The sequence below is a fragment of the Hoplias malabaricus genome, chromosome 15 (genome assembly GCF_029633855.1).
Source record: "Hoplias malabaricus isolate fHopMal1 chromosome 15, fHopMal1.hap1, whole genome shotgun sequence".
Taxonomy (NCBI): domain Eukaryota; kingdom Metazoa; phylum Chordata; class Actinopteri; order Characiformes; family Erythrinidae; genus Hoplias; species Hoplias malabaricus.
In genome coordinates this window covers 23,970,140-23,983,944 of record NC_089814.1, presented here as the reverse complement: position 1 = coordinate 23,983,944, position 13,805 = coordinate 23,970,140, and the positions used below count along the sequence as shown (strand labels likewise).

The 13,805-nt window shown below is 43.5% G+C and overlaps 1 protein-coding gene across 1 annotated transcript in view; it reads left to right on the top strand.

Annotated features, from left to right (window-relative positions):
• The window catches only part of LOC136668843 (lipoxygenase homology domain-containing protein 1-like), a 36,156-nt gene extending 22,853 nt beyond the window's left edge, over nucleotides 1–13,303 (top strand). The window contains exons 21-38 of the mRNA XM_066646571.1: nucleotides 97–201; nucleotides 630–758; nucleotides 2,848–3,029; nucleotides 3,253–3,369; nucleotides 4,003–4,165; nucleotides 5,696–5,850; nucleotides 5,944–6,153; nucleotides 6,242–6,365; nucleotides 6,811–7,016; nucleotides 7,330–7,515; nucleotides 7,629–7,756; nucleotides 7,931–8,048; nucleotides 9,118–9,295; nucleotides 9,426–9,611; nucleotides 11,179–11,349; nucleotides 11,550–11,688; nucleotides 12,521–12,676; nucleotides 12,823–13,303. Coding sequence (XP_066502668.1) covers nucleotides 97–201; nucleotides 630–758; nucleotides 2,848–3,029; nucleotides 3,253–3,369; nucleotides 4,003–4,165; nucleotides 5,696–5,850; nucleotides 5,944–6,153; nucleotides 6,242–6,365; nucleotides 6,811–7,016; nucleotides 7,330–7,515; nucleotides 7,629–7,756; nucleotides 7,931–8,048; nucleotides 9,118–9,295; nucleotides 9,426–9,611; nucleotides 11,179–11,349; nucleotides 11,550–11,688; nucleotides 12,521–12,676; nucleotides 12,823–13,303 — 3,134 coding nt within the window. The remainder of the gene's footprint in view (nucleotides 1–96; nucleotides 202–629; nucleotides 759–2,847; nucleotides 3,030–3,252; nucleotides 3,370–4,002; nucleotides 4,166–5,695; nucleotides 5,851–5,943; nucleotides 6,154–6,241; nucleotides 6,366–6,810; nucleotides 7,017–7,329; nucleotides 7,516–7,628; nucleotides 7,757–7,930; nucleotides 8,049–9,117; nucleotides 9,296–9,425; nucleotides 9,612–11,178; nucleotides 11,350–11,549; nucleotides 11,689–12,520; nucleotides 12,677–12,822) is intronic.
• Nucleotides 13,304–13,805: the final 502 nt, after the last annotated feature.

Here is a 13,805-nt window from a genome sequence, read left to right as displayed (position 1 = left end):
GATGAGTGCAGTGGAGTACAATTTCATTAAAAAATTTGAAGTATTTTACACTGTTTTTTACACTATTTTTGTGTATGTTTTTTTTTGTGTGTGTAGCCATGTCAACAACATACACCATGAGAATCAAGACAGGGGAGAAGAAATATGCTGGAACTGATGCTAATATTTATGCTGTACTATACGGGACCAGAGATGACACAGGTAACCACCAGCAGTATGAGTGTTTGTTTGTGTACAGGAATATATCATATTTTCAGGACCAAAACTTGTTTACACACTCATATTGTGGTGATTTGTTTTCCTTCTCGGGACCACCAGCAGGTCCCCACAATGTAAAACAGTACATTATTAGGGGAAACATGTTTTAAGTTAGGGTTAAAGTTAGTGTTGGATTTTAGGTTAGCATTAAGCTAGTAATACTTATGGAACAGTTAAGGGTAAGTCTCCACATAATTAATGGAAGTCTATGCAATGTCCCTATAATTCATGATTACAAGATTGTATGTGTGTCAGTTAAATAAATAAGTCTATAAGAGTGACTGAAAATTGAACAATGTTTTGTTTGTAATAACCAGCTCTACTGATGGATTTTTACGTTTGTGTGTGTGTGTGTGTGTGTGTGTGATTAGGTATTATAAATCTGAAAGCCTCTAAGAATCATAAGAATAAATTTGAGTTGGGAATGATTGATGAGTTTACGATAGAGGCTGTGGACCTTGGGAGACTCAAAAGAATCCGCATAGGACACGACAACTCCGGTATGCACACACACACAAACAATCACTCTGCCTGTACTCACACTATGTTCATATACACCTATAATCATTGGTAGTTATTCTGTACTGTTTGTTCACTCACATTTCTTTGATGGGTGGGCGTGTGTATATGTGGGTGTGTTTGTGTGTTAACACTGTAACGAATCGCTGTTCTTTTTTACAGCAAAAAACAAAAGTAATATTTTAGTTCTTCCATATCCTAATAATTAGGGTCAAGAGTTTCCTTAAGGCAAGACACTGCAGGGAAGATGAATTTGGTGATGGACTTGTGTATGGATAGGGTCTGGACACAGTGATCCTGATTAGGGAGCACAGGAGCCAAAAATATATAATCTTACCTAAGTGCTCCTTTAAAAATTACGTTCTCCTGTAGTGTCTTACATTAATGAAATAGTTTTTAACTTATATTAGACAATTTCATTCTTTGTTACTTATCAGAGAGTAGCAGTTGTGTCTAAACTGTGTCTAGATTGTTAGATTAATGCCATCAGTCATATTGATTAAAGACAGTACATCACTATACATATTAAATGTATGGCAGAAAAGGCTCTTTCCCAGTAATAGTTCATTTAAATGAAGTTCACTGTGGACTTGAAGCTCATGAATGTCAAGTTGTGGGCATGTACTGACCCATCAATGCAATCCTTGTATGCGTCACTGATGATGTAATGTACAGCTTCATGCAAAAGTTTGGACATCCCTAGTCAAAAGACATGTTCTGTTATAAGCATTTCTAAGTACATCTTGACAGGGAACACACTTCTGAAGCTCAGTTGTAGTTTACATGCTGCTCAAGACAAAATCATAAAATAAGTTTTAGATTTTTATATATGTTTTATTGATGTTGAACTCAGCAATTAAATCGAAACAGTGCCAAAATAAACCCTATTTAAGTGTGTTCCATGTAGAGGACATGTTCCCTTATGTTCTCGTAGAAAGGCAGCAGAACATGTGATTGAATAGGGGTCTTCAGATTCAGACAAGAAGCCTGTCAAGTTAAGATTTACTGTTTGTGCAGCCTTGGTGTAAAACACTACAGACAATTATTTACAGTGTTTGTGTGCATGCATATGTGTGCGTGTGTGTGTGTGTGTGTGTGTGTGTGTGTGTGTGTGTGTGTGTGTGTGTGTGTGGTATTTTTGTGTTTTGTGTTTGTATCAGGTGGTTCTCCAGGCTGGTTTCTGGACTGGGTAGAGATCGATGCTCCGTCTCTGGGACAGCGTCTGCGGTTCCCTTGTGGTCGCTGGCTAGACAAAGGAGAGGACGATGGAGCCACTGTTAGAGACCTGTACCCAAATGAGCTGCAGACAGAACTATACACACCCTGTATGCCACACACACAAGATTTAACTCTTAAATTCCATATATTTATTACCATATACTGCCACCTGTACATTTTACTGACAACTAAATGAGTTCTACCTGCCTGGTATACAACTCATCCATTTGCTACACCGTTTGTTATCAACTATCTCTGTTGTGAGGACCCAAACCGGTTTACACACTCGTGTTATGGGAAACCTTCTTTCTTCTGGGGACCACAAACCTATGCCCAATATATAAACCATTACACTTTAAGGTGAAAACATGTTAGGGATAGGGGAGGCTAGTATTAGTAAGGAATAAGATTAGGGTAAGATTACACAAAATTAACGAAAGGCTATATAATATCCCCACAATTCACAGAAACTAACTTGTGTGTGTGTGGTGCTGGTTGTAGTGTATCAGACACATTGGTGTTGATGAGAATTTTGCATTGTCTAAACCCCATCAGCATTGGAGAAGTGCAGTTCTGTTGTCAGAAACCAACTACTGATGAAAAGGTAGAAGGTGGACAACACAAATTGTAGGCTAGAAAAGGCAGGTGTGTGTAATATACGAGTGTGTATGCAGACTTGTACGGTGCAAGAGGTATTTTTGCAGAGAATGTCATAAATGAAGGGTCACTTTACAGACTGTACAGCACTGTGCATAAACAGAGATGTAGCACTTTCCTTAATGCTGAACAGTGAACTGCAAAATGGATTGGGGATGTTGCAGTATCTAACCTGCCCCTGTTCTCCTGTTCCAGATGTTCCATATGAGATAAAGGTCTTCACCACTGACATCTTTGCAGCGGGGACAGACGCTGATGTTTTCATTGTACTCTATGGTCAGAACGGAGTGTGCACATCTCAGAAATCTCTGTGCGTCAACAAGAGAGAAAGACGCATGTACTTCGAACGAGGAGCTGAGGACATGTTCATCGTAGAGGTAAAATGATTACAGTTTTCCTGAAAAAAAAAAAAAATATTCTCATTCCAGCAGTGACACTGAGGGTTTAAATAACATCTGCGGGGGTCGTGACCATTGAAGAACAGAGTGAAAGAGGGCTAACAAAGTATGCAGCCCAACAGATAGACTACAGTTTGTGTTAGCAGGGTAGATCATGTCTGTCACAGCCATGGTGACTGATCCATTTGATGTGTATCTGCAGCTGGAGGATATTGGTGATATCATTGAGAAGATCCGGATTGGTCATGATAATCGCGGGATGAACGGGGGCTGGCACTTGGACAGAGTAGAGATCAGGAGACTTCTGAGAAAAGGAAAGGTATGGAAAATTTCAGTAGTTGGTCTAGAATTGTGATGACAAGAAGTCAAGTTCAGATGACCCGGAGCTTCGGAGTAGCAGTAAAAAAGACAGTGTAGGATTGCCAGGACTGGCATTTGGAGGGCATTCTTTATTCTGTCTGGTGACTGTGATCCACCCATTCCATTGACCCACATGCGCTCTGTGCCCAGTCCATCTCCCAGCCAGTCTGTCTGTCCGTACATAATTAGTTCCACTGTCTGCTGCCCTGTGACCCATACGCCTGTGCCACTGTTTATCTCCTGGACAGCAGACAGGGCCCGAAGCCTGAGACCAAGCACTACACTTACGGGTGAAAAAAAAAACACTAAAGCAACATTCCACAGTCATCTACTCCCAAGCACAGGGACTGTTTAACTGCTCATCTTCTCTAATGATTCTCAGAAAACAATAATCACAGCTAGGAAAAAATTAGGCAAAAATAAATTATAATAAGTGATAAAAATGGAGATACAAAGTTGTGACACTATTCTATTCACAAAAATATGTTTGTTTATGGTTAGGAACTCTAGCATGTCCCATTTTGCTTGCTGACATGTACTGCATTTGTGTATTTTGAAGTGTGTAGATGTGTTTGTGTGTGTTTGTGTGTAGGGTTCAGAAACTGCCATTTTTCCATGTGATCGTTGGTTAGCGCGTTCAGAGGATGATGGAGAGACGATTCGAGAACTAGTTCCCTCTGACATCATCATCAAGAAGCTGTCTCGCGACGGGACCCTCAAACTCATAGAGACTGAAGTCGATGATGCACTGGAGAGTATGTGGTCATTGTGCCTGTGTGTGTGTGTTTGTGTGTATGTGTGCTAGACAGTGCAGTAAGAGACTAAGGCCATAAAGCATAAACTAACACATAGTAAATATCATCGATATGGCAGCTCTGGATAATTAAGCAGAATCAAACTGTAAGTGGTGCTGTTTGACGCAATGCTGTGTTTGTATATTTAATCATTTGTTTGATACCACCCAGACGAGTAACGTCGCATTATCCTGTATACCAGCATGCTGCTAGGCGAAGGTCTATGTTAGTGCAGGCAGCTGCTCTGTGTATATCTGCATTAAGACGTGGTCAAACTGGGTTTGTGCCTGCAAATTTTTATATGCAAAATTCAATTCCATTCACAGGGACATCAAAACACCATGAAGTATGACAGAAACACAAAGGTTTAATCCCAAATCACCCCCTACTCCCTACATAGTGCACTACGCAAGTCATGAAATTACTGAATCTTAAATAATTAAATCATTTATTGTCTGCAACTGCTTATCCAGTTCAGGGTCACAGTGGGTCTGGAGCATACCTGCAATCACTGGGCGCAGGGCAGGAACAAAATCTGGAGGGGGCGCCCGTCCTTTGCAGGAAACCCACTCACATATTCACTTACACCTGTGGACACTTGAGTAGACGATCCACCTACTAACTGTTTTTGGACAGTGGGAGGAACCCGGAGCTCCTGGAGGAAACCCATGCAGACATGGGGAGAACACATAAATCGCCTCACATTAGATATTAATAACTGTTACATATTCATAACACAGGGCTGCACGGTGACACAGTAGGTAGTGTCGCAGTCACACAGCTCCAGGGACCTGGAGGTTGTGGGTTTAATTCCCGCTCTGGGTGACTGTCTGTGAGAAGTATGGTGTGTTCTCCCCGTGTCTGCGTGGGTTTCCTCCGGGTGCTCCGGTTTCCTCCCACAGTCCAAAAACACACGTTGGTAGGTGGATTAGCGACTCAAAAGTGTACGTAGGTGTGAGTGTGAGAGTGAATGTGTGTCTGTGTTGCCCTGTGAAGGACTGGCGCCCCCTCCAGGGTGTATTCCCGCCTTTGCGCCCAATGATTCCAGGTAGGCTCTGAACCCATCGTGACCCTGAACTGGATAAGCGGTTACAGATAATGAATGAATATGTGAGATTTTGAAATCTAGTTGTACCTGAATGTATATATTGTAGTTTTATGACTTATGTAGTTCATTATATAAGGAGTGAGAAGCTATTTTAGACAGAGACAGGTACGCCATGTTTTCTTCATCCACACGAGAGCAGTGACAACTGTGTTTTCCTTGGAGAGCATTTTGGAAAACATCCATTTTCAGTGACCTTAAACTCCATTTTCGTGTGGATTGGAGGCCAAAACACAGACGGAAATAAAAAAAAAATACCCCTATTCGTGTGGACCGGGTCTAATTGTTTGGTAAAAATAGAACAAATCCTATTTCACTGTTAAAGTGCTGACATAGTGAGAGGTACTGAGCTCACACTTTGTGTATCTGTGCGTTTTTGTGTTTAGCTCATACATACTCAGTGGCTGTAACTACTGGAGACGTGTATGGGGCGGGCACCGATGCAAACGTCTTCATCACCATATACGGAGACATGGGAGACACAGGGGAGCGCAAACTCAGCAAATCCGAGAACAACAGAAACAAGTTTGAGAGAGCAGCGGTGGGTCACTCGCACACTCCACACCTTCGTCCTTCTCCATTATGTTGCTTTTATGTCACATAAAATCTCACATCTGATTTGTTGATTGGTCAGGTGGACACATTCAGCATTGAAGCAGTGGACTTGGGTCAGGTGTTTAAGATCCACATTCGCCACGACAACAGCATGCTGAACGCTGACTGGTACCTGGACCAGGTGGAGATCACTGACACAGATACAGACGAAGTGTTCCTGTTCCAGTGCGAGCGCTGGCTTTCCCGCAAAAGAGAGGACAAGCGCATCGACAGAGTCTTCTACGTCAATGTGAGTGCGTGAGCATGTGATAGAGCCCCTTCGTCAAAATAGGGAGTAGACCTGATAACATACGTGATCGTGTGTCGTGTTTGTGTAGGGTTTTGAAGGAGAGCGGGAGACTGCGTTCTGCCCAATACAGAAAATGACAAACTTGGACAGCAACATGAACAAGAAGAACAAGAAACAAGATGCAGAGGAAGATGAGGAGGAAGAGTCTTCAGGTGAATATTCATTCTCAGACACATCCTGTGTCTGAAATGTTTCGCTATTCAACATTTCCTTTATTACTCACTATATAGTGCACTATTATTGGGAACTGAACACTATCTCATGGGGGTTTTAAGCAAACAGTGCAGTGCATTATTATATCCTGCTATCTACCAATATCAGCTGGTATACATGGGTTCCGCACTACCTTTTGAAGTGCATTGTGGGATTATTTGAGTACATTGAAATTTGTCTACTAGCTTTAAGGATGTTACTACAAAATGGCAAAACTCAGGCACAGACACACACACACACACACAAACACACACACACACACACACACACACACACAAATGCCATTACATTCATGCATAGAACCATGACTCATACAATCAGCAGTGATCACAGTTACACTGATTCTTTTATGGTGTATGTGCATATGCCTGTGTTGGTGTGCAGTGATTCCATATCACCTAGCATTGATGACGGGGTCAGAGCGGGATGCAGGGACCAGCAGTCATGCTTACGTCATTATTAAAGGACCCAAGCAGAAGCAGACCCAACGGCTGTGGCTGGACCTGGCAGAGAAGAGCAGCTTCATGCCCGGAGCACTGGATTACTTCACATGTTATGGCACAGATGTTGGGGAGATCAAAAAAGTTGAGGTGAGGACATGTGATGCGGAGCAAAGTCAAGGGCAGCAGAGGTACTGGCAGATAGAGCCAGGTTTACACATGTCCCTGGTACACGCACACATACATACACTGATCAACCATGAGACTGGGCATATTAGTATTTTGATGCAGATAACAGGATGCCTTGGGATATCCTTACCATGAAGGGTCAGAAGTTCCTTACACGAGGGGGACCTACATAATATTAGATACGTGGTTTTAATGTTATGGCTGGTCAGTGTACACAGGTTTGCATTTGGCTCTTTATGTGTGTGTGTGTGTGTGTGTGTGTCTTTGTGCGTAGCTGGGTCATGATGGTGCAACCCCAGAAAGCTGCTGGTTGGTAAATGAAATCTCAGTTGCGGTGCCAACGAAAGGCTTGATGTACAATATCCCATGCAAGTGCTGGCTGGCCAAAGACAGGGGGGACGGACTCACAGCCAGAATGTTCAATGTGCTGGACGCAGAGATTGTTAGCATATCACGCAAGGTACTCAAAACATATCCCAGAGTCCTTAAACTGAGCTTAATATAGTTCTGTCTGAAACTTACCCAAACTGCAAATACTCTGTGTTCCCATATGTCCCTTGTTTTGTCTCCTAGGTGATCTATGAGGTAACTGTTTTAACGGGGGATGTCCAGCATGCTGGGACGGACACTCAAATCTACATCACAGTGTTTGGAACGTATGGTACATCAGAGGAAATTCCACTGCCTAAACTAGAGGACAGGTGCGTGCACACACACACACACACACACACAAAAGAGATCTCAGTCATCTGATACTTTAAGGCAAATGACCACTGAAAGTTATGTTACGTGTGCTCTCACTGTGATTCATGAATTTGGGAGATGATCATTAGGAATGTGTGTGTGTTTGTGTGTGTGGGTGTGTTTGCGGTTAGGTTTGAGCGTGGTCAGAGTGACACGTTTAATCTGGAGATAGAGGATATTGCTCCACTGAAGAAAATGAGGGTGCGCATCGATGGCACGGGCAGCAGACCTGACTGGTTCCTGGACAAGGTGTGTGTGTGTGTGTGTGTGTGTGAGAGAGAGAGAGAGAGAGAGAGAGAGAGAGAGAGAGAGAGAGAGAGAGATGACTGGTCTCTTTTTATCCATGTTTATTATTTTTATATTAATTTTTATTCCAGTTGTGCTCACAAGTACACTGCTTTAACTCTTATGTCATATTTATGTACTACTGAACAATAAATATGTCTGTGCATAATTATGCATTTAATATTAATAAATTACATAAATATCTAATATTTTGTCTTTCTTCTGTGCCAAACGATTCAAAACACGATCGCAACAATAGTAACCTTAAATTCAAAACATGATAAAACATATCCTCCATAAAAGGATTGATTTCAATGAGCCAATACCCACACAACTGCTGCAGCTCCAGATGGACATGACTAAAAGATCATTCTATGATTCCCGGGCTGGTTTGTGCAGCGCAGTGAGTAACACTGTGGCTCTCAACACGCCAGTTTGGGGTTTGGTTGCCAACCTGAGCAAGTTCAAAATACACCCATGAGATTTCTCAGGCCAAGATTTAAGCTTGTTGTGAACATTTATATTTGGGCTTTGGTGTCTACGTCACTCTGTATTTACAGCGTCAAACCACAAAGACTGAATCTCAAACTTCTTTCTCTAAACTATATAGTACACAATGTAGTGGTGTAGCATTCGTTTTATTTGTCTTTAAAGTGCACTATTTAAGGAATAGGGTGCTGTTTGGGACAGAGCATAGTTTTCCATGTGGTCCCGCTCCTCATAACGTGTTGTAGTTTTTGGACACGTTTCCTTTGACATCCACACTATGTCTGAGGATATATCTGGCGGTGAATATGCTGCTGTCTACAGTCTCTGTAGTGTGTAAAAAAGGGGTTCCTTTCAACTTAAACCATGTCCGTCTGACTGTGGATCAATCACAGTCACAGAGTGTGCTAAACTGAAGGTGTGAAGGTAAGATTCGAACTGCGTTGGAGGGGAGAAGGAACTCACAGTTCCATCCAACTCAGTGTAGCTGGAAAAAAGCTTTATAATTGTCCTAATGTATTTCATGTGGTTGTGTGTGTGCTTGCAGATTATTCTGCACAACCTTGAAACGGACGAAGAAGCTGTGTTCACATACGAGGAGTGGCTCTCGCGGATATATGGACCCAAACCCACACTTGTATGTGAGATGCCTGCAGTAATAGATGAGGAGGAAATGGTGGAGCTCACTGTTTACACTGTCTCAGTCAAAACCAGCGATGTTGCAGGTAAACACACACACACACACACACACACACACACACAAATTGTTTACATATTATGGCTGTATGAAATAAATAAATAAATAACCACATTAATAACTAAAGGAGATGCCAATTTGTGATGGCTGTGTTTTAGGGGCAGGAACTGACGCTAACATGTGGATAATTATTTTCGGGGAGAACGGAGACACAGGAACGCTGACTCTGAAGGAAAGCAACAACACCAACAAGTTTGAGCGCAAACAGACCGATGTGTTCCGATTCACTGATATCCTCAGCCTCGGAGAACTCTCCAAAATACGAGTGTGGCATGACAACACAGGTGAGCCAATCGGGCGGGCTGCAAGTACAAAGGTGAGGTTTTGGTAAACAAGGAAACAAGACCAGGCAAGCCTGGTTTTGCTGGACCACCATCAGCTGCATAGCAAATGTGTCATACAGGTGTCTTCTGGCATTACAGCTATGAAAAGGCAGCATTAAAAATACATATGCATACAAAAGGGTGGCGTGATCTCTCCAGATTAAAAGTGAGATCCTGCCTCAAGTCGAGGAGATCAAGTATCTAGGGGTCTTGTTCACGAGTGAGAGAAAGATGGAGCGGGAGGTTGAAAGTAGGATCGGTGCAGCATCTGCAGTAATGCGGACTCTGTACAGGTCCGTGTGGTGACGAGAGAGCTGAGCGGAAAAGCAAAGCTCTCGATTTACCGTTCAATCTATGTCCCAACCCTCACCTATGGTCATGAGCTTAGAGCAATGACTGAAAGAATGAGATTACGGGTACAAGCGGCTGAGATGAGTTTCCTCCGCAGGGTGTTTGGACTCTCCCTTAGAGACAGGGTGAGGAGTTTGGACATCTGGGAGAGACTTGGAGTGAAGCCGCTGCTCCTCCATATTGAGTGGAGCCAGTTGAGGTGGTTTGGGCATCTGGACCGGATACCTCCAGGACGCCTTTCTGGTGAGATGTTTCGGGTATGTCCAACAGGATGGGAAACCCAGGGAACACCCAGAACAGCGGAGAGGTTATATGTCTCGACTGGCCTGGGAATGCCTCAATATCCCCCCGGAAGGGCTGAAAGGAGTGGCTAAGAAGTAGCAGGTTTGGGTTAATTTTACTCGGACTGCTTCTCCTGCGTCGGAAGGTGGAGGTGCTGGTTCTCATCCCTGCCACTTCACACTCGGCTGCAAACTGGAGGTCCTGGCTCGATGGAGCCAACAAGACCACATCACCCGCAGAAAGCAGACAAGGGATCCTGAGACCACCGAACTGGACACCTTCCGACACTTGGCTATGGCGAGAAATTCTGTTCATAAAAATTATGAACAGAACCGGTGACAACTGGCAACCCTGAAAGAGTCCAACACCGACTGGAAACCAGTCGGACTTACTGCCAGCCATACGAACCAGAATAAGCTATAATCACTCAAAACAATAAAAAAAATTAAATTCATCTTGAAATAGATCACTCTATTTATAATGAATCTATAATCATTTTCACTTTTTGAATTGAATTACTCAAATGACTTAGTCACTCGGTTCCACCACAGCCCCAAAAAACAACAACAAAATGCAACTACGTAAGACGAGTTGGCAGTGTAATTTTCAAAGCCTGCAATTCCTGTTAGAAACAGTGTTTTGCAATGTCACCATCTACATTTCAGGGGGAGCTGTGGCAGTGGAAAATGACCCTGGTCCTCTGGAAGTGGAAGGATGGAGACAGCTGTGAATGTGTTCAGAACTGAAGTGAGAGAGTAGAGAGTAGAGCTGGACAAATGCTTTAACATCGGTTATTCCTCTATTAATCTCTGTTTTGAACGATGGTCTGACCTTGATACAGTTCTGTAAAAGTGTAAAAGGTGTGTGTGTGTGTGTGTGTGTTTGTTTTGACCAGGTCCTGCTCCCGGTTGGCATCTGGAGTATGTGGATGTGCATGATGACATCATTGGGAAAAAGTTCCGGTTCCAGTGTGACCGCTGGCTTGCCAAAAATGAGGATGATGGTCAGATTATGAGGGAAGTGGCCTGTGCTAACAACGATGTGCTGGACTTTGACGAGAAAACCAGTGAGAAAGTCACTTAAAATTGTGTGTGTATGTGTGTGAATAAATAGCTGCTACTGCAGTGTTTCTTCAGAGCTGTTCTTTACGAAAGTCATAGTATGGAGTTAGGTTTTAGTCAGCATCTTGTGCCTGTGAGAAGAGATAGAGATATCAGAGTGAAAAGTCTGGTCTTAGTTCTGAGTCTCTGCTGTCTTCTCTGTCAGAGTATGAGGTTATCACAATCACCGCAGACACGGATGATGCAGAAACTAAAGAGAACGCCTGGGTCATTCTGGAGGGAAAGAAAGGAAGGTCCAAAGAATTCATGATGGAGAACTCTAGTAAGAAGAAACGTTTCCTACGGTAAGAAAAACTATGATTTCACAGCTCCTGGACGAACCCAAATGGCACAAGCTCTCAAAGTCAGGCAGTGATTCCTCAGTGTTAAGATATATTGCTTTAGACCTGGGATCTCCATCTGGTCCTTGGGGACCACAACTTTAATTATGTTCCATATCTGAACACACCAGGTCACACGCTAGTTTCTCCACTCCTTGTCCATTTGATCAGCTCCAATGATCATATCAATGTCTTTGTAGTTCTACATTTACAGGATCATCTGTTGCTCTGCATAAATCTTAGCCCCTTAACCCTGTTCTGCAATGGTAATGGGACCTCAAAAGGACTACCATAGAGTAGGCATGATTCAGATGGTGGATGTTTCTTGGCGCTGCTGTGACACGGACGTGGTGTTTGTGTGTTTCACAGGTATGACTGGTCAGACACAGCAGTGCTGCTGGTGTTCTTAAACACTGTGTCCACTCACTGTCCACTCTATGAAATATCAGAGACAGTAGCTCATTTGCTGCTGCAAAGTTTGTATTGGTCATCCTCTAGTCCTTCATCTGTGGACACAGGATACTGCCCACAGGACGCTTTTGGCTGGATAATTTTGGTTGATGGACTATTTTCAGTCCAACAGTGACACTGAGAGGTTTAAAAATTCCAGTAGCACTGCTGTGTCTGATCCACTCACACCAGCCTAACACACACTAATATGCAACCCCAGAGCAACAGATGGCCAAAGTGGACCTCTGTGATCAGTGGAGCTGAGTGTAGAAGCAAGGGGAAGGTTTTGGCTGGCCAGTGTATATACGGTGTATGGTGAAGTCCAGATTCTTTTGTGTATTTGTAGAGGTGCCTCAGACAGGTTTGAGTTTTCCTCTAAGAATGTGGGAGACATCGCCAGCATCTGCCTGGGCCACAGTCCCAAAGATGGCAAGAAGACTAAAATAGAAGCCTTTTGGAGAGCGCAGCAGGTCATCATCACAGAGAAGGAGCTTGGAAACAAGTGAGAGACCAGTGATCCCAGCAATGGGAGATTCGAATATTTGTCACTAATTTCCTCCATTATAGTCATGATGCCTTTGCTGCCGTATCTTCACTGTTTTCATCCTTTCATTTCTCTCTCTCTCCCTCTCTCTCTGTCTCCATCAGGTACATTTTCAACTGCGATTCCCTCATCCCTCTGTCCTCCAAGCGAGATGACTTCCAGACGTTCGAGTGCACTAAGTTCATTGAGAGTTTTGCCAGTAAGGCGGCCAACCTGGTCCCTGTCAAATACGAGATCATTGTGATCACCGGTGATGAAAAGGGCGCTGGCACAGACGCCAACGTCTTTATCACCATTTTCGGCTCCAACGGCGACTCAGGCCGCCGCCAGCTGAGAAAGAAGTTCCGCAACCTGTTTGAGCGTGGCCGGACCGACCGCTTCATCATGGAGCTGCTGGACATGGGAGACCTGCTCCGCATCTGCGTGGAGCATGACAACTCCGGTATCAGCCCAGGATGGCTGCTCAGCCGAATTGAAGTGACCAACACGGCCAATGGTGTGACCACCATCTTCCTCTGTGGAAAGTGGCTGGATAAGAACAAAGCGGACGGGAGGATCAAGAGAGTCATTTACCCCAAATACTGAAGAAGGAAGGGGGAACAAGACTCCTCAGGGTCAATTTGTTTACAATGTGTAAACCCTCTATCTGAGGGGGCCCACCCTGTCTAAGTGTTTGAAAAATGCACACTAATGGGTGGAGCGCAAAGTCGTGTCGTGGCAGGGCAATGAGAGTGACGCAGGAGGGGCTGTCAATATTAGCCATCAAACTTATTAGCGTTATTCTGGTTGATAAAATGCAGCAATATCAAGTCAAAAAAGTTATTTGTATAGCGCTTTTTACAACCTGATGGTGTCACAAAGCAGATTTACAGACATTCAAAATTTAAAAAAAGGAAATGAATAACCTCATGTGAGCAGCCAAACTCCCTGGAAGCTGGAGGAAGAAACCTTGGGAGGAACCAAGACTCACAATGAGAACATCTTTCTTTGGTCCATTAAATTTGAAAATTGAAGGACCTTTAATTTAAAAATTTGTAGATAGAAGCAACTTTGCACTGTTTCTAAATACCAAGAACACAAAGAAAGG